The sequence below is a fragment of the Limanda limanda genome, chromosome 4 (genome assembly GCF_963576545.1).
Source record: "Limanda limanda chromosome 4, fLimLim1.1, whole genome shotgun sequence".
Classification (NCBI taxonomy): domain Eukaryota; kingdom Metazoa; phylum Chordata; class Actinopteri; order Pleuronectiformes; family Pleuronectidae; genus Limanda; species Limanda limanda.
The window spans coordinates 1,093,124-1,115,800 of NC_083639.1; the positions used below are offsets into that span (position 1 = coordinate 1,093,124).

The window sequence follows — 22,677 nt, forward strand, 5'->3', positions numbered from 1 at the left end:
AAATTCCATCCTGCCCGTTTTGGCCTTTCTTTTCAGCTCTGTTACCTCAGCTGTCACGCCGTTTGAATTCTCCTCCCCACACTCTCATTTGTCCCTCCTTCTTCTCTACACCACCAGCGTCTCAATCTGTTTTAAAACATATTATTCTTATCTCTTTTTGTGAGAGCTCAGCTTCATCAAAGACTTCTGAAGTTGCCTCATATCCTTTTCGCAACTTAATTTTTGCTTTGTCTTCTCCAATCCGCTTCTTCTCACTTCTCATGCCGAGCTCCTCCCCGTCTCATCTGCTCTGAGAGCTCTGGACCTTGTTTCTCCCGTGCTAATGGATAACGGAGCACCAGGGGACCAACCCTTAAAAAGGCTTTTATGGAAGGGCCTTAAATCATTGTGCTTTTTTTGTCCTTGACCATGATTGACATGAACAAACGGATGGAGAAGTAGAGATGGCTTATGTGATTAATGTTGTTTTATATAAATGAATTGCTCTTTTTTCTAAACACATAGACTGGAATCCTAATTAGAGGATTTTGAGAAATCATTAGGCCTATAATGTTTGTTCTGTTTTTTATATGCTTGTATTTGTAACAGCCTCTTTTCCCTTCGCATTGAGCTTTGATCAAATATGCATGTTCTCGTTTACGTTAAAAGCTCCACTGCTTGAGATACAGTTCAGTAATAAAGTTTACTGCTACTCTCGCTTTTTAAGCTGAATTTATTGGATATCATTAGATTCCCAAATTGCATTTTTGTGTGTTACTCTAACCAGCTTCACTCTGCCTTGCCCCACTTTTGTTTTGAGAATGAGGTCAGACTCAAAGAGTAGAGTTTCAAAGTTAGTGTCTGTTATCTTAAGCTACTAGAGGAGTAGTTTAATACTGGCTCCTGAATTTAGATGTGGTTTCTGTTTTTTTCCTGTCATGCATTAAAACAACAGACTTCAGAGGAACTAGTCGTTTCCCAGTTGAGGCTCAGGTCGCTCTGCAGATTTGTGGAATGCCCCTCTGATCCTTGCTGTAGTGTTCACAGCTGTGTTCACATGGATTATACTGGGAATATAACTGGTTTAGAGTGGTGTGGCAGAGCTGGTTGAGGTGAACGGGCAGACAGCACATCCATGAAGTTGTCAGGGCTGTCACCAAATTTCTGTAATTTAAGTTTTTTTTGTTTAGTTTTAGATTAAATGCATACATTTACAATGATCAATTAAAGAGCATATGGTAAATTAAGGCTTTGGTAATAACAATACATATTTTTCATTATTGACATTCCCAGAAACTGTATATTGAGCTATTTTGCTCACTAGGAGATTAACCTTGCTTAATGTTTTGATTGAACTTGGAGCGGTGCCTTTGGTTGCAGAACATTTTGTCATATAACTGTTTGCATTTGTTTAAGATGGAAAAATACTGGAATGAATAAACTTATCTGTAGTTATGAATATATACATTTTCACTGCTCACATTTCATTAACTGATGTAATTAATTTCTTCCTTGACATTTAATGTGTCACATTTTCCTGAAGTTAAGTGGTTCTTGAAATGGTGTGCACAGGGGAATTTTATCTTCAGTTGTGTTGTGACTAAAAACAAATTAATTGGGTTTGGTATAAAGAAGAAAAATAGTGTGTCCTTTTTCTCATTCCCCTCTGTCTCTCTCTCTCTCTCTTCCAGGCACAGGAGAGCCATTCAGAAGAGCCGGGGGTCAAAGGTGAGAAGAGCAGAGGGCACCATGGAGAGTGAGCCGGGGGCCCCTGCCTCCACGGCTAACAGCACCGGGACCGCCACTTCCTCCACCACCAGCTCCTCCACCACCACAGCTGCCAGCAGCAGTAGTAATACCTCCAACACTACTGCTACTACTTCTACCACTTCCGCCAGTAGTAGTATTAATAATAGCAGCAGTATTAGTAACACTACTACCAGTAGTTCAGGTGGTAGTACAACAACAGGAAGACAGACAGTGCCTCAGATATCTGTGTACAGTGGGATACCTGACCGACAAACAGTGCAGGTGAGCTTGGCTTGAATACAATTGTTTGTCTGTCTGTCTGTCCGTGCGTCTGTCTGTCTGTCTGTCTGTCTGTGAGCTACAAACTCAGGCCGCATTCACATTGAGATGCACATAAAGAAGCACACTTTCCTCTGCTCTACTGCCCTCTGTTGGTGCACAAAAAACTTTCAATAGAAGTCTGGGCATTTCCTCATCAGAGCAGTTCATGTAATACAAGGCACTTCTCTCTCTGATCAATATACTGACGCAGCAGCTCAAACAAACTGTCACAACACAGGATTTGTTCAAGTTGAAGGAAGGAATGCGTTCAGTCCTTTGGTGCTCTTGACCCTTTGACCCTGGGATAAACCTCTGCAGAGGATTACTCTCCCTGAATAGGTTCCTCTCAACTTTAAGGGCTGATGCTTTGACAGCAGGGTTTTTGTATCATCTCACCCTCCTTTACTCGCGCTCATCCTGCTGACAGTTAGAGGGCAGACCCTATTGACAGCAAAAAGCCCTCTGAGCTTAAGGGACTGCTGGTCATCTGTGGCCAATGAGAGCTGAATGCATGTATGTGTTGCATCCCTGCTAATTGTACCCTCCTTCCAAGAGATGTGGGTCTGTATGGTCCACTGACACCACAGACCACAGGTCAACATCCTTTCTGGTTGCTTGGCAACCAGGCAGAGGGCCCTTCCAGAGGTGAAGGGTGAGGATTTATTCCCAGTGGTTTAGCTTTGTTAAACTTTGGTCAAAGAATTGTTGAGACTTTTGTTGCTGACCGTGATTGAGATTGTATTTGTGTAACTCCTTTGAAACACTCCAATTGTGTTTATCTCGCCAGTCTCGCAACATTACTGCAAATACATGTAAATACACACCGCAACAAATTCAGATTTTAATTATTTTATCGACTGATGTTAACAAATCATCCTAAATTTAACTATAAATCATCAGTAAAATAATAACAAATATTAATCATAAATTCCCATTTAAAAACTCTGTGACAAAGGTGATGCTTAAAAGTGACCTATGTTTGTGGTGATCAATGAATTGATTGAATTAACTAATTGTTAAATCTGTTTTGTTAACCTCTTAAGAGTCGGTTGAAATTCGCCTAAAAATGCCTGTTTGAGGACACCCATGTTATTGAAAGCTGTTCTTGAACCATTTGGAGTACATGCATGATCTTGGTCTCTTTGAAAGGTAACATTCTGAACTTTCCCCCCCCAACAGTCAGAATCACTCTAAGTGCTACTGGCATTGACTAATAGTTGGCACACAGTGAGGTAGAAGCTTTTTATTTTCGCCTGAATATTTTTGGTAAACAGATGCCTGCTGATGACTCTAGCTGGGACTTATGAAATGGAAAACATAATGGGACCCTAGCATGAAGCCTTGACTAGCCCAAGTTCAAAATTGAACACAATACCACAGAAAATGAATATTTTACAGATGTTTTACTAAGGGCATGTCTAGGCGTTTTCCAAAAATGTCATTTGGAGGCTCCAAAGGACCCTTTGGAACCATGATAACCAAATAGGCTAAAAAGGCTACTTTTACACTAAAAATCATACTTTTATATAAAGGAGACAAAACTGGTCATATGGTTTAAAATATATACAATAACTAAAAAAGTTATGATTTCTATTTTTCAAATTATCCCATACAGTTATGTCACGTAAGGAAACGCAGGCAGTATTTCACTGGACCCTGATCCTAACTATTGGGAGGATACCCTTTTCACTTAATTGCAGCTGACAGTATATCATGTCTCAGTCCTTAGTTAGGTTTCGCTTTTCAAGTTTGGTCACATTCCCCGTAAATAAAAAAGCACCTTGCCTCATAACCCTTTTTGTCTTTAGTTAAATGCTGTATTTGCTATGAATGCCAGCATCACTTTCCTGGTGTTAACTGTCCCTCTCTGTAATTTAACTTCATGCTCTCTCTGCTTTGACACTTGTGGGGCCACCGGCATATTTTTATGATACTGTTGCACGTTTTATAGACTGCAGATACAACGTTATGATTTCACACAGTGTTGTACACAGCTGTGTTTGTGGGGGGGAATAGCTGGCAGCAGCCGTGTGATTTGGGAATGTAGGAAAGAGGCAGGTAACATGCGCACACAAACACACACACACAAAATCACACACACACGTATACTTGTCACACAGCGTTTTAGGTTCTGACGGCTGCATTGTTATTTCATGCAGGGCTCAGGAGGAAGAGAGGGTTGTCCACTAACCGGAAGGTCGGTGGTTCAATCCTCGCCTCCAGTCAGCATTCCTCAGTGTCATTAGGCAAGATACTGAACCCCAAATTGCCCCCGACGGCTGTACTATGAATGGTGTGTGACAGAAAAAGCTCTGTATACAGAAGTATGTGTGAATGTGCTTTGAGTGGTCGATGAGACTGGAATAGCTGCTCTATGAATGCAGTTCATTTCCTATTCATGCAGGATTTGGGACAGATGTTGTGTATCAGTGTAGCTGAATTTCTGTCTTTTTCGTTTTCTGTGTCTTGGCTCCCCTTTCTGTGCAGAGTGCATTACTCAAACCTCTTTGTTTGTCTGTCTTTATATTCAGGTGTTTCAGCAGGCGCTACACAGACAGCCCAACACAGCAGCACAGTACCTGCAGCAGATGTACGCTGCCCAGCAGCAGCATCTGATGCTGCAAACCGCTGCCTTCCAGCAACAGCACAGCCTCAGCACCGCTCAGCTCCAGAGCCTGGCCGCTGTACAGCAAGTCAGTAACTGACCATGAACAAGTCATTTATGTTGGAGATAATCATTACTGTAGTTGTTGACTTGGTGTAAGATGTGTTTCAGGAATCGCTATCGCTCTCATTTACACCTATTTCCTGCTCTCATGTTGTAATAGGCCAGCATCGCAGCTGGGCGGCAAAGCTCTTCACAGAACGGCACTTCATCTCAGCAAACAGGATCTACTCAGGCTACGGTAAGTGCACTTTTGAGTGTTGGCTCTGTCCTCTAAGAGCCTCTTAAGTTTAACTTGTAGTTGTTCATTAGATTATCAAGAAACTAAGTTGATTTAGCACCAAGATACTTAAAGCAATATGGGCCCCTGACTGCTGCAGCTCTGTATATTTTGCTGTTTTTGTATTAAATTAAGTTGTGAAATGTGCTGGGTCTTTGAAATTGTGTGTATTTGACAAAAAGCACAGAACACCCTTTTGAAAATAGAAAAAATAGAAATTGATGTTATATTGATATTCATACTTATAAAGACTCTTAGTGTTATTATAATAATTTGTGATGGTTGACTATTTTGTGTTGAGGTAATTGGTGCTGAAAAGTCTTTGAATTTGGTGTGAAAGAAAGTGTGGAAACCCTGGTACTGGTATGATGATATACATATCTGTACATGTACAGAGAAGTGTAAACTAATTAATTTCCTGCTCATCTGCCCCCCCATTAGATCAACCTGACCACATCCCCGGCGGCAGCTCAGCTGATCAGCCGGGCCCAGAGCATCAGCTCCACCCCCACCAGTATTTCCCAGCAGGCTGTTCTGCTGGGCAGCTCCTCCAGCCCCACACTCACGGCCAGCCAGGCACAGATGTACCTGCGAGCACAGATGGTGAGACCTGGGGTGTAGCAACTGCCACATTTACATAAGCCTGCATATATGCATCAACACAAGTGCGCACACACACAAAAAACACACACACAAACACACACCCACAACTTAAATAAATCAGAATACTCCGGTTCAGATTAACTTCTCTGCAGAATAGGTGTGTTTTGGCATGAATGTTATGCATACATCTTCTGCCATGGTAATTGGGGCTTTATGTTCATCTTGCCACCAGAGTAGGTGCTCAGGATGATCTCTCCGGCCCCAGAGGGCTCATTACAAACACAGAGGAGAAGTCCTTGAATATGTATGAATGATCAGAAACCCTTTCCCGTGACCTGCAGACAAGGTCACATGTGTTACCTTGTCTGTAGGTTAATATCCTGTCGTTTTTGAAGAATTGCTGAATGAATTGAAAGTCTTCACTTCCCTCCGCTGGTCTATTTTGGTGCAGCTGGTCGTCGGTAACTTGTTTGTTTCAATTTGCTGTAAATAATGCAGCTGCCAGTACAAACAGACTGCTCCTGCCTCCTCATTATAACTGAGTACACAGCATTATAGGGTGTCTTTGATCATTGTGAAAGGCGGCAAAACACATTTGTCAGGTTAGATTGTCATAGCTTTTATTCATGGTGCAGCCTTCTCGGGTTAAATTAATGCCTTAATTAGTGTGAAATTAGGCCCTACAGAGATTTTACATTTCTTTGAATTAATTGTTTTTCCACACATTCACCATTTGATGTTCAAAACAGTGGAGGTATATGATTACTCCAGAACATTCAGTTTAAAGACACTTTTGTTGTGTTTTTTTCATTAATTTTACCTTTTGGTCTTTTCCCTTCAGGCCCAGCAGAATAACCTGGTGCAGGTGGCCAGGAGCCTCGGCCGGGCCGTTCCTCTGTCCCCTCAGCTGATCTTCACCCCAACAGCCACCGTGACGGCTGTCCAGTCAGACGGATCCTCACAGGCTTCCTCACAGGTATGGGATTTTTTTTGTTTTCCTTATTATGATAAAATTAGAATTACTCTCTTAAATGTAGTGTTTATGTCCTGGACTGGAACCCTCTTGTAAATATAATCGTATATGCAGAGGTGAGCATCATAGTGGAGAATGTAAAATGGAAGTTTAAAATATTTTAACACATTTATCAGTTTGAAAGTATTGTAGTATTGTTTTTTTCTATTAACACTATCATTATTCTGGAAAACCAAAGCCTAACCTAATGTGAAAGTTGTCTCCATGTTTCTGCCCAGAATCAGGCCCAGAACCTTGCCATACGTGGCCAGCAGGGGGCGGCCACGTCTTCCTCTCAGACTCAGACCATGCAGGCTCTCAGTCTGAAGCAGAGCCCTGTGCCCATCCAGCCCACCCCACTCATCAAGAATCCTAACCAGGGCATGCAGGTCACTGCAGGAGGGAGGACCAGCTCCCTAGACAGCTCCTCTGAAGGAGGGAAGAAGGGCGAGAGCGCAGCAGTCACAGAAGTCCGAGCCATTAACATGAGCCGCAGTGTGACGGCTGTTAGTGCTCAGCCTCTCATTGCCCCAGGTAAGAAAATCTTGTAATCCCATTACTTGAAAAGCTCAAATAGTGGTAGAGTATGTACAATGGAGGCCTTTTAGCAATGAAGCAGAGGACACCACAGCTAAACCAAAAGGGCCCAGACCTCTGCAGAAAAATGAATCACTTTTTAAGGAGTAAAAGCAATAATAATAAATAGTACTATTATGGATATTAGAGTTGATACATTTGCTAGTTGCAGCAGCCAACCTGTGAAGAGTTACTCCCTTGTTATATCTTAAAAGATAGAGAACAGACAAAACAAACAACATGAAGACATCACTTTGGCCTGTAGGAAATTGCAATAGGCACTTTTCACTTTTTATTTCTAATTTTATAGCTCGGTCAAGTAACCCATAAAGACCTCAGGCGCCTGAATAAAAATGCACTCTACAACTTAAGCATTATTTCAGACAGTCGCTGACAGATCTGATAGAATTGTCAATGTGACAAAAACTTTCTCAGCCCCTTAAGCAAATAGAGGCATGAAATAGAAAAATCCTTTGTTAGCTTAAACATTTGGATTTCATTATTTATTATTGACCTTTCCTTTAACTTCATGAACATTTTTTACACTCTCTCACACCTAATTTGTGACCCAAATCAAAAAGAAACACTGATAGCTTGGTTAACTTCCTTTTAAATTTCATACACATTTATAAATCAGGTATTTCACAACATACTTTTGAAATCCTGAATATCGATCATTTGATCAAACAAGCTAGAGTTAGTGACTTGTCTCCAAATTTCCCATAAGCCAGCCCAGGTTCAGTACATCCCCTGTCAGTATTTGTCCGTGTCTCTGACAGAGAGGCCACACTGGCCACACAGTAAATGATGGGTATGTTAAATTTAAACCAGCTGCCTTTTTAGAAGGTCCATGTTATTTCTGTACATACAAATACACTCAGTGTTCCATAGGAATGCTTTTATTGTGGGCAGATAGATTTAGCTGCCAGATTGTGTTCCACCTGCTGCCTGCTGCTTCTTGTACATTTTAAACCTTTAAATAAACGTGAGGCTTCAATCCACTGATGGATATACAGTAGAAACGTGCTCGCGTGTTTATAGTAAGCTCAGATGAGAAGACGTGTTTTTACTCTTTGCACTTTTAATAGCTTTCTCTTGGCTTGGGAGTATGACGTGTCGGGGCCTGCATCACAAACCCAGTCATTCAGTAAAGGGGTGAAACCAGGCGTATTAAAGAAAGTGTGTTGGGTTGCGTCTGAAACAGTGGGGCTGCTGAACCAGAAGCTGTGAAAGGCACAATGCCATGCAAGAGTCTCTCTAAACCACTTACTGTGTAATTGGAAGTTGGCAGCTGTTATTTTTTTTCTCTTCCCTTGCACTGTGTGAATTGTGTGGATATGCCAGCACTACAAGCTGATTAAGTCAAATTAAGTCCAGAGTGTCTGTAGGATAAGTCCCTTCAGATGCATTATCTCATCTTCCAGAGGGTCTTGATAAGACAAAATACTTTACAGTGTGGACGCTTCGTGAGCTTTAAGTTATGAAGTATGAATGTACTGTCTGTGGAGTGTACATGAGTGTAAATCTTATTTACACTGGAATACGCTGTTCATGCATGCTGCTGTTTTTGTCTCCCTATTCAGATGGGTTTGCGTGCCCGTGTGTTTTTTGGAGCATGTGTCTGGAAAAGTGGCGGGGGTGGGGATTATCCGAATGTGCCGGTGCACAACTGCGTCCTGCTTTGTTGCAGTAATGGATTCACATAAAATGAAAGGGAGGATGGAAGCAGAAAGTCTGACTGCACACCGAAAAAAAATTAACATGAGTTGCCATAGCAGCAGCCCATGAGGGACAGGTGTGCACACGCGATGCTGGGGAGTTAATACACTGTGGTAAAGGAAGAGCAGAAGCAACACGGCTGTCTGATGGATCCAACTTGACTGTGACTGGGTCATTATGCACTTTCACTGAAGTCACCGAAAATGTGTCTCTGCAGGGCCCTCACTGTCTATTGTAAATAAAACTGTGTCTTGTTCCAGCTAATAGAAGTCTGTTGTGGTTGGTGGTGGTTGATAAGTTCACACCCCGTCTCTAACTTTGGCTTTAATGACTGTAGATATAAATAGTAATCTAATTAATTAGTCTTTTAATGTTCTTTCTTTTCAATGATATTTATGTACTTATTACTGCTGAAAAGAGCCTTTTACTGATTGTACTAGTTTGCTATATTACTTTTGCTTTCTACCCTAAATTAGTTGTGTCAAGCTCAAATTCATTGGGTCAATTGTGGACTAAGACATTAAGAAGATCATCCTTTTTTAGCCTCACTATGGTTTAACTTGCCGTGTAACAGCAGCAAAGATAAAGTAATAAGTAAGGATATTTATAATGATGTGAATCGATTGATATAAGACGTGATACAGTCATTAAGTAACTCTGACAGGCTTGAAATATTTTATTTTGCTAACAATTACGTGCTTTTTCTTTTTCTCCAATGTCGTATTACTTCTTTGACTGAAGTTAAGTCTCTTCTTCTGCCTGAAGACACAAACAAACTAATAAACAGATAATATGCTGGTGAATAATTAAGGAGGCTCATAACTTTTCATAACAAACCTTATATTAACCATATCGGTAAACAAAATTATAACATCAAAACCAGTTAGTCAAACTCATCTTTTCTTTATTTGTGTTCAACGTGACTCAACAGTCTCAGTTCTGGCCCGAGCTGAGACAGCAACAAAGAGGAGGTGTGATTAACCGACTTGCTATATTTGGTTTTCATCCTGCTATCCAATACACGACAGTTCATTTTGGAGCAATGCTTCTGTAACAGTGAAACTTAACAAACGTTAGAAGTCTGTTGCTTTTTCTCCAATAATAGGAATTGGGCTGGATACCAGCATTTGGCCATCTGGCTTGTTGCAGTCTGTGTTTGATCACCTTCTCTTGGCAGAAACAAGCCACCTTACTATAAAAACCACAGCAGGGAACCCCCAAAAGAACCATGCTCACAGATTAAAGAGCAGGTCTGAACACGATGCCTGTGTCTTGGCAATATTATGCAGCTTCTAGTAACGGCATCAGTTGCCAGTTTAACTTGAATATGATGACAAAACAAAACCTCGAGAAACAAAACACCAAGTGCTGAAGTAACCCTCTAAACAAAATGAAAACCCAGCCTTCAAATGTATGTAAAACTTTTTCACTGAGCAAATAATTCACCTTGTTTGAGCCTTGTCTGTAGTCTTCTGAAATATCCACTCTGTTATTTCATTTAAAGGATTGGAAGGACCAGGATTGTGAGGAATACCAATGAAGTTCAACATTGGTTTTCTACTTGCTTTTTATTTCTGTCCCATCTTTAGGCTCTGAACTTCTACTTCAGTTATTTGTAAAATAGGTTTAATTTAGGACGACCTGGCTGTTATGTTTCCATTATTCCGTCAGTGCAAGTCTCCTATTTGATTATGTATCTGATGAATTGTATTGAAGTGAGGAAAGATGGCCTGAGGCCTGAGGCCGCTCTATTGTTTAAGGCTGGAATGTGCCTTTTATGAAATTAAGCCAAAGCAGCAGCCCGTGAGAGCGTGGAACCTCAGGGATTTTCCAGGGCCTGGTGCTGTGAACTCATTAGAAAGCATATACTGTCCTCAACCTCAGAGCATTGCACAATTCTGCACCAATGGATATATATATATATGCATGCGTAAGTGGACTTGGAGGCCAAGCTGCAGATTGTATGATTGCATGTGTGTATATATATGTGTGTGGGTGTGGGGGCCCTGAGTCATTCCTGTCCTTAATCCCAAGACCTTGAGGGGGAAGAGCAGTTAAAATGAATTCCCCTGTCTACCTCCTCCTCCAAGACTTGTCTCTGTTCCTCATTAGGGCCTTGAGAAAGTTGTCAGGATTCATGGGATAGGCTTGTTGTATCCGGTGTGCACTGATTCAGAATTCCCCTTCATTTGCACAGACTGGAGCTGGGGAATGTAAAAAACTGCACAGTTCCATTGTGGGCTCTGCAATTCAATTAGAAAACAAATATCGTTGTATTTTGAGTCTTGGCGGTTTGCCTTCGTTAGTTATTATAATTTTAGGGCCATATATTCCACAAGATTATATTGATCTATTTAATAATTCTAGTCTTTTGTCTGTTTGTGGCTTGCATAGCTGGAGAACCGTTCATCTTATTGGCTCCTCACTTGACATGTGTATTGTAAAGACTTGCAGAGTCAACCTTGTCAGTCTGTGGGTCCAGACTGAAACCTCTCATATACCATTGGATGAATTGTTACCACAGTGAGACAATCCCACTAGACTCCTCTCTACTTTGTTCTCACTGAAAATGATGAACATGGTCAACATGAAATATTTAAACCTCCTTTTTGCTCAGCAGGCGCACAGAACTGTTGACAGGATTTTGGAGTCTTGGTCTTTGTCAGCACGCACAAGACGACCAAGTGCATCTGCTGATAAAGACCAAGTAAAACAGTTCTATTTGTCATCACAGGCCATAAATGCTTATTTTCAACATTGATGAATAACCGAAAATGAATGAAGATTCAGTATTGTTGCTGATTATACATTTAATTTATCAAACAAACTGATTGTTTCAGCTATAGGCTCATCAAACTAACATTTCCAAAGTCAAGAATTTATGTGTATATCCACCCTGCTCTGAACACTGTAAATATTATCTTCTGCGTACACCATAGCTAACCCAGTTTTCTGTTGGTGGGTTCCACTGTGTCTCGCCACGTGAAAAAGAAAACCGTTTTCACCCGATCCTGTAGCGTTTAAGGGACTAATGACATGCAAACTCCGCTGGATTGAAACATCCACATTTTCCGCAGCAGAGCACAGACTGCGGTTAGTCTCTCGCAGGGAAACTTTGAAACCAGATGGAGCCTATCCCACACAAAACATCATGAAAAGAACAGGAGGAGGAGAAGGAGGAGGAGGGTGAGGATCATGGGGATTTGAGACAAATGCTGATGTACTTGGCAGTTTTCCATTCTCGGATTTATTGGAGAGGGGTTCATTAACATTACTAAACACACCTCCATGTTCATGCGGCTCATATAGCAGAAGCTACCGTCTAGTTCTTCTCTGCAGGGACAACTCATTTCTTGTTTGGATTTCAGTAACATGTCTGAGTCTGTTAGTTCTTATTGCCTCCTGGTACAGTCGTTGGAGAGGAGGGAAGCAGCAGACTGAGTGACTGGGACCCACTGACTCAACATTACCTCTATACAGACTGTGTCATGGACTGTTGGCTACTCATGTTAGTTCCTGAGGCATTTCTAATGTTTGAGTAGCCTCGGGCTACTTCGCCAGAACACTCGCCCACTCACACATGCTCCCACAATGCAACATTGATGCTCTGTGTCGTGGGCTCCGGGGCAGGTTATGAGCTCAGGATGTCTCTTTACCCACAACACCACTGACAGGTGATGACAGGCTGTTTTGAAACGATTTGTGAGTAATGTTCAGGCCAAAACTGTAACTGCCGCGACAATACACCTTTCAACCTGCACTCAATATTGGCTCCTGTCATCAGGAAGGTGAAGAGACGCCCACAAAACAACAGACCTCTACATTTGTCATTAATTCTGAGCCTCTGACTCTGATAGACACTAGGTTCTCATGGTCTGCGGCAATTCACAGTTCAATGCAGCAAAGATATTTGTAAACTACTTTATAGAAAACAATTATATGTGATCAAATTGCGTATACATTTTTAAACATCAGGCTGGAAACTTTATTTTCTTATTGATTGATCTGACAATTAGTATGTCTTTCCACATTTGAAAACAATTTTCTGTGAAACCCAGGGGAGTGTCTTTAATTTGTTTTGTCTGACCAACAGTCCAAAACCTTTTTTTGTATAAAGAAAGAGGTAAATATTCATGTTTTGAGAAGAGGGGAAAGATGATGTTTGCCACAGTCTTTACTATAATTATTCACGATTGACTTAGATAAATACGATTAAATAATAATCTGCCTCTCCAACAACATCTCTAGCTCTCTTTTGTGGATTTGTGGATTTGTTGATGCAATGCACTAATGGCAAGTGAGGATTGAAGGTGTCAGTAATTTAGAATCAAGGAAACACTTATATATGGTGGAGGCAGCAGTTAGGTGCTTGAATAATTTCTATATATTGTAAGTGTCACAGTCTTTTTCGTTCCAGCGTACACCCAGATTCAGCCGCAGTCCCTGGTTCAGCAGCACAAGCAGCAGCAGCAGCAGTTTGTCGTCCATCAGAGTCCTGGTTCCCAGAAGACGGCGGGTCAGCTGCTGCAGACGGCTTCCATTCAGCCGTCGCAGCACCCAGTCCCTGTGCTGCCCAAACCGGCTCCACACCAGCCCTCCATGCCCAGCCAGCAGGCCACCATCTTCCACTCCACCATCAGCCCCCACGCCCTCCACTCCTCCCTCAGCCATGCCAAAGCTCAGCCCGTCCAGCTCACCGCCATCAACCTTCAAATACAGCCAACAGTGAGTACACTTGAAATATGATCTTCAACGAAAAAGCTCTTGTAACTGTAGCTTAATCAAAAGCAAAGTTAATATTTCGTTGGTTAATTTGCTTTGTTTAAAACCTTCACATTTTAATGCAGGCTAATAAAAGTAAATTCTCAGCTGAGATTTAATCCCTCGCTCACAGTAATTTACCAAACATCATCCATTCTACTTGTTTCCTAGATTGTGAAATGGATGTGATTCATGAGTTTTGTCTTCCATTTGTTTCTAATGAGGCGTGACTCTCTGTGCTACTTCACATCCTGACTTCTTGTGTCGTTCCCAATCTTGAATTCAATATTTTGAATGTGGTAACCAGAAAAACAAAAAACTACTGTTCCAACAACACCCACAGTATCGATGTCAATTCCAAGACACACATGTGAATAAGGGATCTTCTGAATTCCTGCTGAAATATTTTCCCACTGGTGTGATGTTTTCCAGACCTAATGGTTTTCAGTTTTTGACTCACTGGCATTAAAAGCACTTTAATGGCCTCTGATGTGTCTTTCTCACGTTTTTTCCCCTCTGTCTTTTGTTCCTAATTCCAATTGAAGGCTTCTCGGCTGCTTCAGGACAATAAAGACAAGCCAACCTCACTGGTGGTCAGAGAGACGTGTCCGGCCCCGTCCACACAACAACAACAACAACAACAACAACAACAACAACAACTACAGCACCAACCACATCTACAGCACCTACAGAACCTACAGAACCTACAGCACCTACAGCACCAGCAGCAACAACAACAACTGCAGCAACAACAACTGCAGCAGCAACAACAACAACAACAACAGAAGCAGCAGCAACCTGCCCCCGTACCATCACAACCTGCCAAGCCTGTAGAGCAGCCCAAGGTCGATACCATTACACCAGCTGTTCAGCAACAAGGTAATGATTCAGCATGTTTTTCTAACCTGCAAATTGACTTCCTGTGCAACACTTAAATGTGTTTGTTAATAAACTCTTTAAATAATTAGCCACTGGGACTATAAGTCTGGTGGCAGTTTAAAATCTGCGTTAACCAGAACTTGTCACCTTGACATGGAATCTATAACGATATCGCTGCTCTCATTGATTTGGTCAACTCTGGAAATCTTCAGTGAATTGGAAAATCAATGCTGATGGTTTATGAATTGTATTCAAGCACTTGTTGTTTTTACTTTTTTATACCGATAATGGAATATTTGTGCATGAAGAGTTACCTAAAAATGTTACTGGGCACTTTTTTGCAACACATCAGAAAATGTCCGGAAAATTGGGACTGGACATTTTGTGGACTTTGTCTTTTTATATTTTATGTCTGAATTCCAGAACTGTCTTCTTCTTCTTCTTGTGCACGTTGTGTCGTCCAGATGATTTGGATATAATGGAAAAACAGTTCTTTATAAGACATTTGACTTTGTTGTCATCAGTTTGGCACTATAATACTAGTACTGCCAGAGGATGATCGTTCAGCAGCTAAAGTCCTCTCGCTGAACACATAATGAGTACTTGTGTCTCGTAAATGTTGTCATAGATGAGTCTCTACAGTGATGTTTCTCCAAACTGCTTGAAAAATAAGTACTAATGCTGTGTTCCTTGTAAAATGAAACATTCAGTAAACCACAAATTGCTCCTTAAGGGCAATGAGTTGGGTGTGATGTGTGGAACACTTATCAGATCCAGAGCAGGAAACTATTTTGGTAATCCACTGTCTGCCGGGGCTGATGACGGTAAATCTACAAAGTTTCTGTTAGTTTGTGTTTTTACTGTAGAAAAATGTGTGGTTGAAAGAAAGAGCCTCTAGAGAAAAGTTGTTTGGTTGAGTCAAACGTCAACTGCGCTGTATGCTAACAGACACTAAATGCAGATGTTTGCTCCAGGAATGACAGCTGTCAGAATGGCTCCATTCACACAAATGAGCTGTGAGAGATTGTCCCACTGAGACACAAAATATAAAAATAGCGGTTTCAGTTTCAGTTCTACAACAGCTGCAGTAAACTTTGTGAACCAGAAGTTGTTTTGCATGTTTCATTGATGTCTCCACCTCTGCAGTGTTGTTTATTAATGCTAAGTGTTCAGAACTTACTAAGTCAGCAAATTCATACTGACAGCCTCTCTGGTGGCTGGCTGCAGTACAAGTTGTAAACCCCACCTGGTTCCTGTCAATTTAGGTAGTTCTTAATCACACTGATGGTTTTTTCACTTGGGTATTTTTCCAGTAAGCTTTAATTTGTTATTTGATGCAATGATAAAGAACTGAAAGTTCATGATTGACGGCTAAGACTGACTTCTGATTGGTTGAGATAGCAACTCTTCACACAATCGCTACTGCACAGACTCATAAGAGTCTGATTTAAAGTTTGATATAAGTGAAATTTCAAGTAATAATAATTAAGTATAAATGTATAACCTCTGCTTAGAAGGTAATTAAATTCCCATCTGTTTGACAGTTTGTTTATTTGCAGCTTTACACAAAAACAACTTTACTGATTATCACAAACTTGGTGGAAGACGTGTGTTATGTGTCTGGGGAAAAAGCCATTACATTTTGGTGCAGATTCAGTTTTTTTTTCACTTTCTTAAACATTGTGAGTTAGTGTCTATCAACATTTTCATTGATTTCTCAGAGGATGATGTGTGAATCTTTGGGGGGAAATTCTTACATATTTAGGGGTACATTATGGTGCTGTTCCAAATGAAGATCCAGATCTAGTGGATTTAATCTGACTTAATGAAGGGACTATTGAGCCTTGGCTACTCTAGTCGTAATTGCCATAAAATCAGGATGTTTGGACTCAAGTATAAGAATATCAGAGACCCCCCCTGTGTGGGCCCCAGATATCTATGCTACGCCCCTGCAGCAGTGTCTCGGCTGGTCTGGCTCTTTGATGAGTGGTCATATGTGAACTGGTTCTCGAGACTGGGTCATAAAGATTGATGGTTGGACCATGTGGTCCTGCAGCAGCAGCCTGTGGAGGCTCCGAGCTGCTGTGGGAGGAAACAGGAGGCGGATCCTGGGTCCAAGCTGCTGCAGCGTGAAACCCCCGATCAGACCCAAACTACACGCTGTGTGTGTGTCTGTGTGTGTGTGTCTGTGGGAGCGTTGTTAGAGACCAGCTCAGACCAAACCGCACGTGCTCCCAGTCTGAACGCAGAGGAAGTCGATGGGGTAAGGAAACTGTTCTCATTCAGCGCTGCAGGCTTTTCAAAGGACAAAGCATGGCGGGTGTTTACTTTCGCTTTGTAGTTGTTCGGGTCCGTGATGCGTTCAGGGACCGACAGCGGGTCACTCACGCAGGGACAATGTGTTGTTGTGGATATGGACGATCTAGTGTTTGCGTGTTGGGTAGTTAGTTTGCATGATTTAACGTGACGTTTAGTTTAGTACCCGATGCTTCAATGTGTGACTATAAGAAGACAAATCAATTATTATAAAATGAATTCAAAACTAAGTTCCTCGTCAAAGGTTTGGTTGACTGTGAGAATCTAATTTTAAAAGGTGAGTTAACCAACATGTAACTTTCTCCACAGTGAGTAGTTCTTCACCATCTCATCTTATCTTTTTAAATCTTACCGGTTTTTTATTTAGGATCACAAATAATAATTGATTTAATGCATTTTTAATGATTAATCTGCTGATTAATTGTTTGATCTAAAATGTGCAAAAATACCCTTCAATTGGTCATTACAGACTCCGACTTCCGATGATCTTTAAATGTCATGTTTTGCCCAACATTCAGCTTAAACCCCAAATTATAGTCAGGTTATAATCCTGTGAGGAAAACTGCAAATACTCACATTTAAAAACTTAAATGATATGATGTTTGGATTTGTTTAGTGTTGAGCAATTAACCTAAAATGTATCAAAACTAAAATTTATAAACATTTTTCAAGATTTATTTGGAACAACAAACGACCAAGGGTGAGATACTCAACTTTACAACAGCCGGGGGAGAGGGGTGGCATGGCCCTCCCTTGTCTTAAAGATTACTATCTGTCAGCTCAGCTGAGGTATCTTGTATGTTGGTGTAACCCATCTTATGAGGCTAGGTGGAAAGATATTGAGCTATCTCTAATTGAAATACCTATCCAGTCAGTTCTGGGTTGCCCTGGCAGGGTTAAGGATGTTCACCAGCTACATAATCATTGTACTAGTTTCTCTCTGAAGATGTGGTCAGATGTAGTAAAGAAATATCAGCTCTGTAGAGAGATTGGAGTGTTGAGCTGGCCTGCGTTCCATCCACACTTCCCTCCAGCTTTACAGGACCATAGGTACAAACAATGGACTAAGCGAGGAATCACCTCCTTCTGTAGGATAATAAAGAACGGAAACCTAAAATCTTTTGAGGATTTGCGTAAATCTTATGAGTTGGGTGGAGAAGATTTTTATCGTTACTTACAGATCCGCCACTTTTTTCTGGAAACAATAAAGACCCCTAATTTAACTGAACCCTCGAAAATAATTCAAATTTTTATAGATGCTTATGATTCCAAAAGTATTAAAGGTATCACTGGAAAACTATACAAAAGCTTTACTTTATTGAATAAAAACTCAACAGATTATATTAGACAACGCTGGGAAAAAGAAGCTAATATAGTAATTCCAGAAGAAACGTGGCTTCAAATTTGGAAAAATCAATCCACTTCCACAAACTCTTATTTCTGGCGAGATTTCTGTTGGAAGAATTTGATGAGATTTTTTATTACCCCTAACCAGACATCAAAATTCAGCGGTACGCAGGTCTCCTGCTGGAGGGAGTGTGGTGGGATTTCTGCAGATTGTGTTCATGTCTTTTGGTCTTGTCCTTGTATTCTGCCTTTTTGGAGGGGAGTGAGAGAGTTAATTGTGGAAACTCTGGACATAATATTTGACTTTTCTTTTAGCTGTTTATATCTTGGAGAACTCCCTGAAGGTCTCAGTAAAGGAGACACATACCTAATGAAGATTTTCATGGTTGCAAGTAAAAAAGCAATTACTAAATGCTGGCTCCAGAAGAATCCTCCTACCATGAGACTCTTAACAAACATTATAAACTCCATCCAGGCGATGGAGAATTTGACTTTTGTGCTGCGGCTTCAAAAGGATAAAGGAGAGGAATACTGGAAAAAATGGGATCGCTACAAACATAAAGACTCCTGATTCTATCTCGCGCCATTCCAATCAAAAGCGAGAAATATCTGTATTTTGTACTGCACCTATGCTTAACTTCTTTATACCTGCTTCCAAATGTGTGTACTGTCGTGTCCTAGCCCTCTTTTGTTTACTTGTTTGTTGTTTTATGCTCATATGTAAAACGAAAAATAAAGTATAAAAAAAAAAAAAAAAAAAACTAAAATTTATATTTTCTAAATGACTTAAATCGTTCATTAATCACAATTAAGGTAAAAGTTTGAATGAATGGTCATATGGGTTTATCGCCCAGCCCGAGTATTCATTTGTTGTTCAAAGAATAACTGACAATTTATCTAAAGGCTGGTAATTAAACTTCTTTAATAAGTTATTGATTGTTTGCCAACAAACATCAAATGTTTGGATTTGTTTTTCAAAATGACAGCAATAATAAATTGTCTAATTATCCATGATTTCATTTCCAACTGACCTCAGCAGTGACTATTCTTCAAAGAGGACATGCTCTTAAATATTAACCACTCAGTGTTTTATTCATGTCTCGGTCAGGAGGGGGCTCGGCCAAGAAGCCGTCCACCGCACCTGCGACTCCACCTCCAGCCATGACCTCAGGAAATGAGAGCGAGGCGCCCAGCGTGACAGGCAGCGCGCCGCACAACGGGGAGAACAAACCGCCCCAGGCCATTGTCAAGCCCCAGGTCCTCACACATGTCATCGAAGGCTTTGTCATCCAGGAAGGCGCCGAGCCGTTCCCGGTCTGCGTAAGTACCTGATCTCAGTTCTGCCAGCAGAGAGACGTGATAAACATCCTGAAGCCTCCTGTCTTCAGTGCACATGCCTGCAGGGAGCTGTCAGCAGGCAGACACAGGCCTGTTACCTGTGGTAGCTCGCAGCCTGAGTTTGATTCAGTCATTAGTTATAGTCGGGTAAGAACTCTGAAGATGGATGAAGGTGTTTGTATAATGAGCTTCATCAAAGTCTCTCAGCTATTTACCTTAAGGCATCGAAATCCATCTTTATTCCTCGTCGTCTCCCTTGAATATCAAGTTATTGTTTGTACATTGTAACTTCAGAACTGTCATTGACTTTTGCATCATCGCATCTCAATAATATCTAAGAAACAACAAAGTTAAACTAAACATTTTGTTTAATGGTAATGTTTAATGTTCTAGACTTTGACCCCAGTGCCTCCTCCTGGACATTGCGTGTAAATGACTCTAAAGATAAAGAGCCAAACAAACAGATATAATGTACTTAGTATTCAGCAGGAAAGATCATAACATCTGTATTTTACAAGAAAGTTATAGGACCACTAACCAGAAGTTTGGTGGTTTGATCCCCGGCTCCTCCAGTCTGCATTTCAAAGTGTATTTTGGCAAGATACTGGACCCTCATGTTGCCCCTGATGTCTTTACCTGCAGTGTATGAATGGTGTGGTAGGAAAAGAGCCTGGAGTTTGTTGTTTGTTGTTCATTCACAGTTGTAAATATTTTCTACACCAGGTGGAGCGTCTGCCAATTCTCATCGATAGCCCAAAGAAGCTGGATCATCAGCTCTCCTCCGACCCCGACCAAACTCCAGCCAGCAACGCAGCAAACACCGACTCCGAGCCGGAGGACATGGACCAGCCAGGTGAGCCAGAGAGAATCCGACAAGTACACCGGTGTGTGTGCATATCAGTTTGTGAGCGTGCTGAAGAAATTCTTTGTGCTCCGATCCGACCTTGGCAATTTTATTTACAGTTCTTTTAAGGGTTATAAATGTTCAAAATGAGACTGCATCGCCAGCATACCCATCTGTTGTTAACTTAATGTAGTGAAATGCCTGGTGGTACAGACCTGACAAAGATCAGGAGCCTCTGGGATGAATGATGATGGTGCTGTACTCTCTGCTCCTCTTTGTGTCTCAGTGTAATCTCATGCTCCTGCTTCTCTTCACCTAACTCCTGCCTGGCTCTTGTCTATTCATGTGTGTCTTATGGTTATATATCGTTTCCACTTCCACAGACAAAGAACCAGAGCCGAAGCTGACGTGTGAATACTGCGGCTGGGTCGACTTTGCCTACACCTTCAAGGCCTCCAAAAGATTCTGCTCCATGGTTTGTGCAAAGAGGCAAGTCCCCTTTTTAATATATTTTGCTATTAGTTAAACCATCAGCTGCTCCTTCTGTAAATGAAAACTATAATGACTCTTTGTGAACAGGTACAATGTGGGCTGCACGAAGCGGATAGGCCTCTTCCGTCCAGAGAGGAGTAAACCAACCAACCGCTGGCGAAGAAGATCTCAGGGTCGTTCCAGTGTAGAGGCTAAGAAGCAGGTACAGAACTACACACACCATAACCATCACAGCTAAATATCTCAACTTTACCTAATAATAATAATAACAACCAGAACCTTACATACAAGTTGGTGCCTTCAAAAAGAAGTTTGATACCGGAGGGACCCCATGTTTGGTCCTGTCAAAGTTTGTATCTCATCTAAAGTCCCGACCAGGATCTATAACAACTGTACAAACACACACGCACGCACGCACGCACGCGCGCACACACACACACACACACACACACACACAGACACAGTCACAGTCATTCTGCGCTGTAAAACTTCCTCATCAACACTTTACCTCCATTACATACTGCCTCTCTTGCACATTTTGTCTCCTGCACTCTTCACGCCTGGTGCCTTTTAATGAATTGAAGCATCATTTGTGCCGGTGCCTGATCAGCTCCCTCTGCCTTTAAAGGGTCATTACGTGCTTTACGATCCTTGTCAACCGTTATTGGCGACCATCAAAAACGGGAAACTGTCGGTTAAGATTTTCTGCCTCCTGCGCATGTTATTTAATCATTTTTTTAGCTCTCTGACAAAACGTCTACTTCTTTCAGCTCTTCCCTTACCCTTAAAATACCAAAGTCTCTAACATAACACTATTTATTGCTGGAAAATATTTATTTGGCTTAAGGACAATCTTTCCAAGTCAAAGCTTTTCGAGTTATGTAATGTCTCAAGGGTTCGGTCTAGAATATCCAGTTGGGGGGTGCTTTTGTCATGTTTGGACCAATCGAAGAGTTTTATAAGCAAATTAATCATTGAGGCTTTGGTTTCAGTCCAACACTCCTCTCCCTGCAGGTATAGCAGTCATCTAGAGTATAAATCTTACTTATTACCCCTTATAATCTTTGCTGTGACTAACATTATGTCCCAGGAGTGTTTTTACTGATGAGCCGTTAACTTTCTCTAAATCTAGAACCCTGAAGTCCAACCTGAATGTTTCCCTTTTCAGAAGCTGTCCCCGTGTCCGCAGCAGACTCAAGGCGGCTCCGTGTCCTCGCCTCATCCCTCGCAGCCCAGTCAGGAGGAGTCCAGCCCGTGCTCTGAAATGTCCAGCTACGAGGAGCCGGCGTCCCCCCTGTCGGCAGCCAGCTCGGGACCCCTGGCTCTGCCCCCGGCCCCGGCTCAGGTCCCTGTCCGCCGGCAGCAGAGTAGAGCCTCGGACCAGGAGGGCGGCGCTGGGAGAGATGCACCGTCACTCTGTCAGCGCTTCTTACCCAACGACCCCACCAGGTGGAACGTGGAGGAAGTTTACGAGTTCATTTGTTCACTGCAAGGTCAGTTTTGCGGGAAGTGCATCCAAAACGATTTACATTCTGAATCAATCACTTTTTGCCTATGAATCCTGTTTGACTGTGATTGACACGAGTCTGTTTTTCTTCCTCCTCTTCACGCAGGTTGTCAGGAGATCGCTGACGAGTTCCGGTCTCAGGAGATCGATGGACAGGCCCTGCTCCTGTTGAAGGAAGACCACCTCATGAGCACCATGAACATTAAACTGGGGCCTGCACTCAAGATCTTTGCACGCATCAACATGCTTAAAGACTCATAGCAGTAAAGTGTGTGTATTGATCCCAGTG

At 41.7% G+C, this 22,677-nt stretch overlaps 1 protein-coding gene across 1 annotated transcript; it reads left to right on the forward strand.

Moving 5' to 3' along the window:
- Nucleotides 1–800: 800 nt before the first annotated feature.
- Nucleotides 801–22,677, forward strand: phc2b (polyhomeotic homolog 2b (Drosophila)). Its single transcript, XM_061069125.1, has 15 exons — nt 801–805; nt 1,671–2,010; nt 4,581–4,742; nt 4,878–4,955; nt 5,436–5,597; nt 6,439–6,573; nt 6,849–7,143; nt 13,322–13,629; nt 14,211–14,544; nt 19,316–19,527; nt 20,269–20,398; nt 20,773–20,878; nt 20,969–21,083; nt 22,050–22,374; nt 22,495–22,677. The coding sequence occupies exons 1-15, from the start codon at nt 801–803 to the stop codon at nt 22,647–22,649; spliced, it is 2,862 nt and encodes a 953-aa protein (XP_060925108.1). The 3' UTR covers nt 22,650–22,677.

Coding starts and splice junctions, on each gene's coding strand:
- phc2b (XM_061069125.1), top strand. Junction 6,574..6,848: donor CCTCACAGGCTTCCTCACAG/GTATGGGATTTT, acceptor GTTTCTGCCCAG/AATCAGGCCCAGAACCTTGC. Junction 20,399..20,772: donor GGAGGACATGGACCAGCCAG/GTGAGCCAGAGA, acceptor CCACTTCCACAG/ACAAAGAACCAGAGCCGAAG.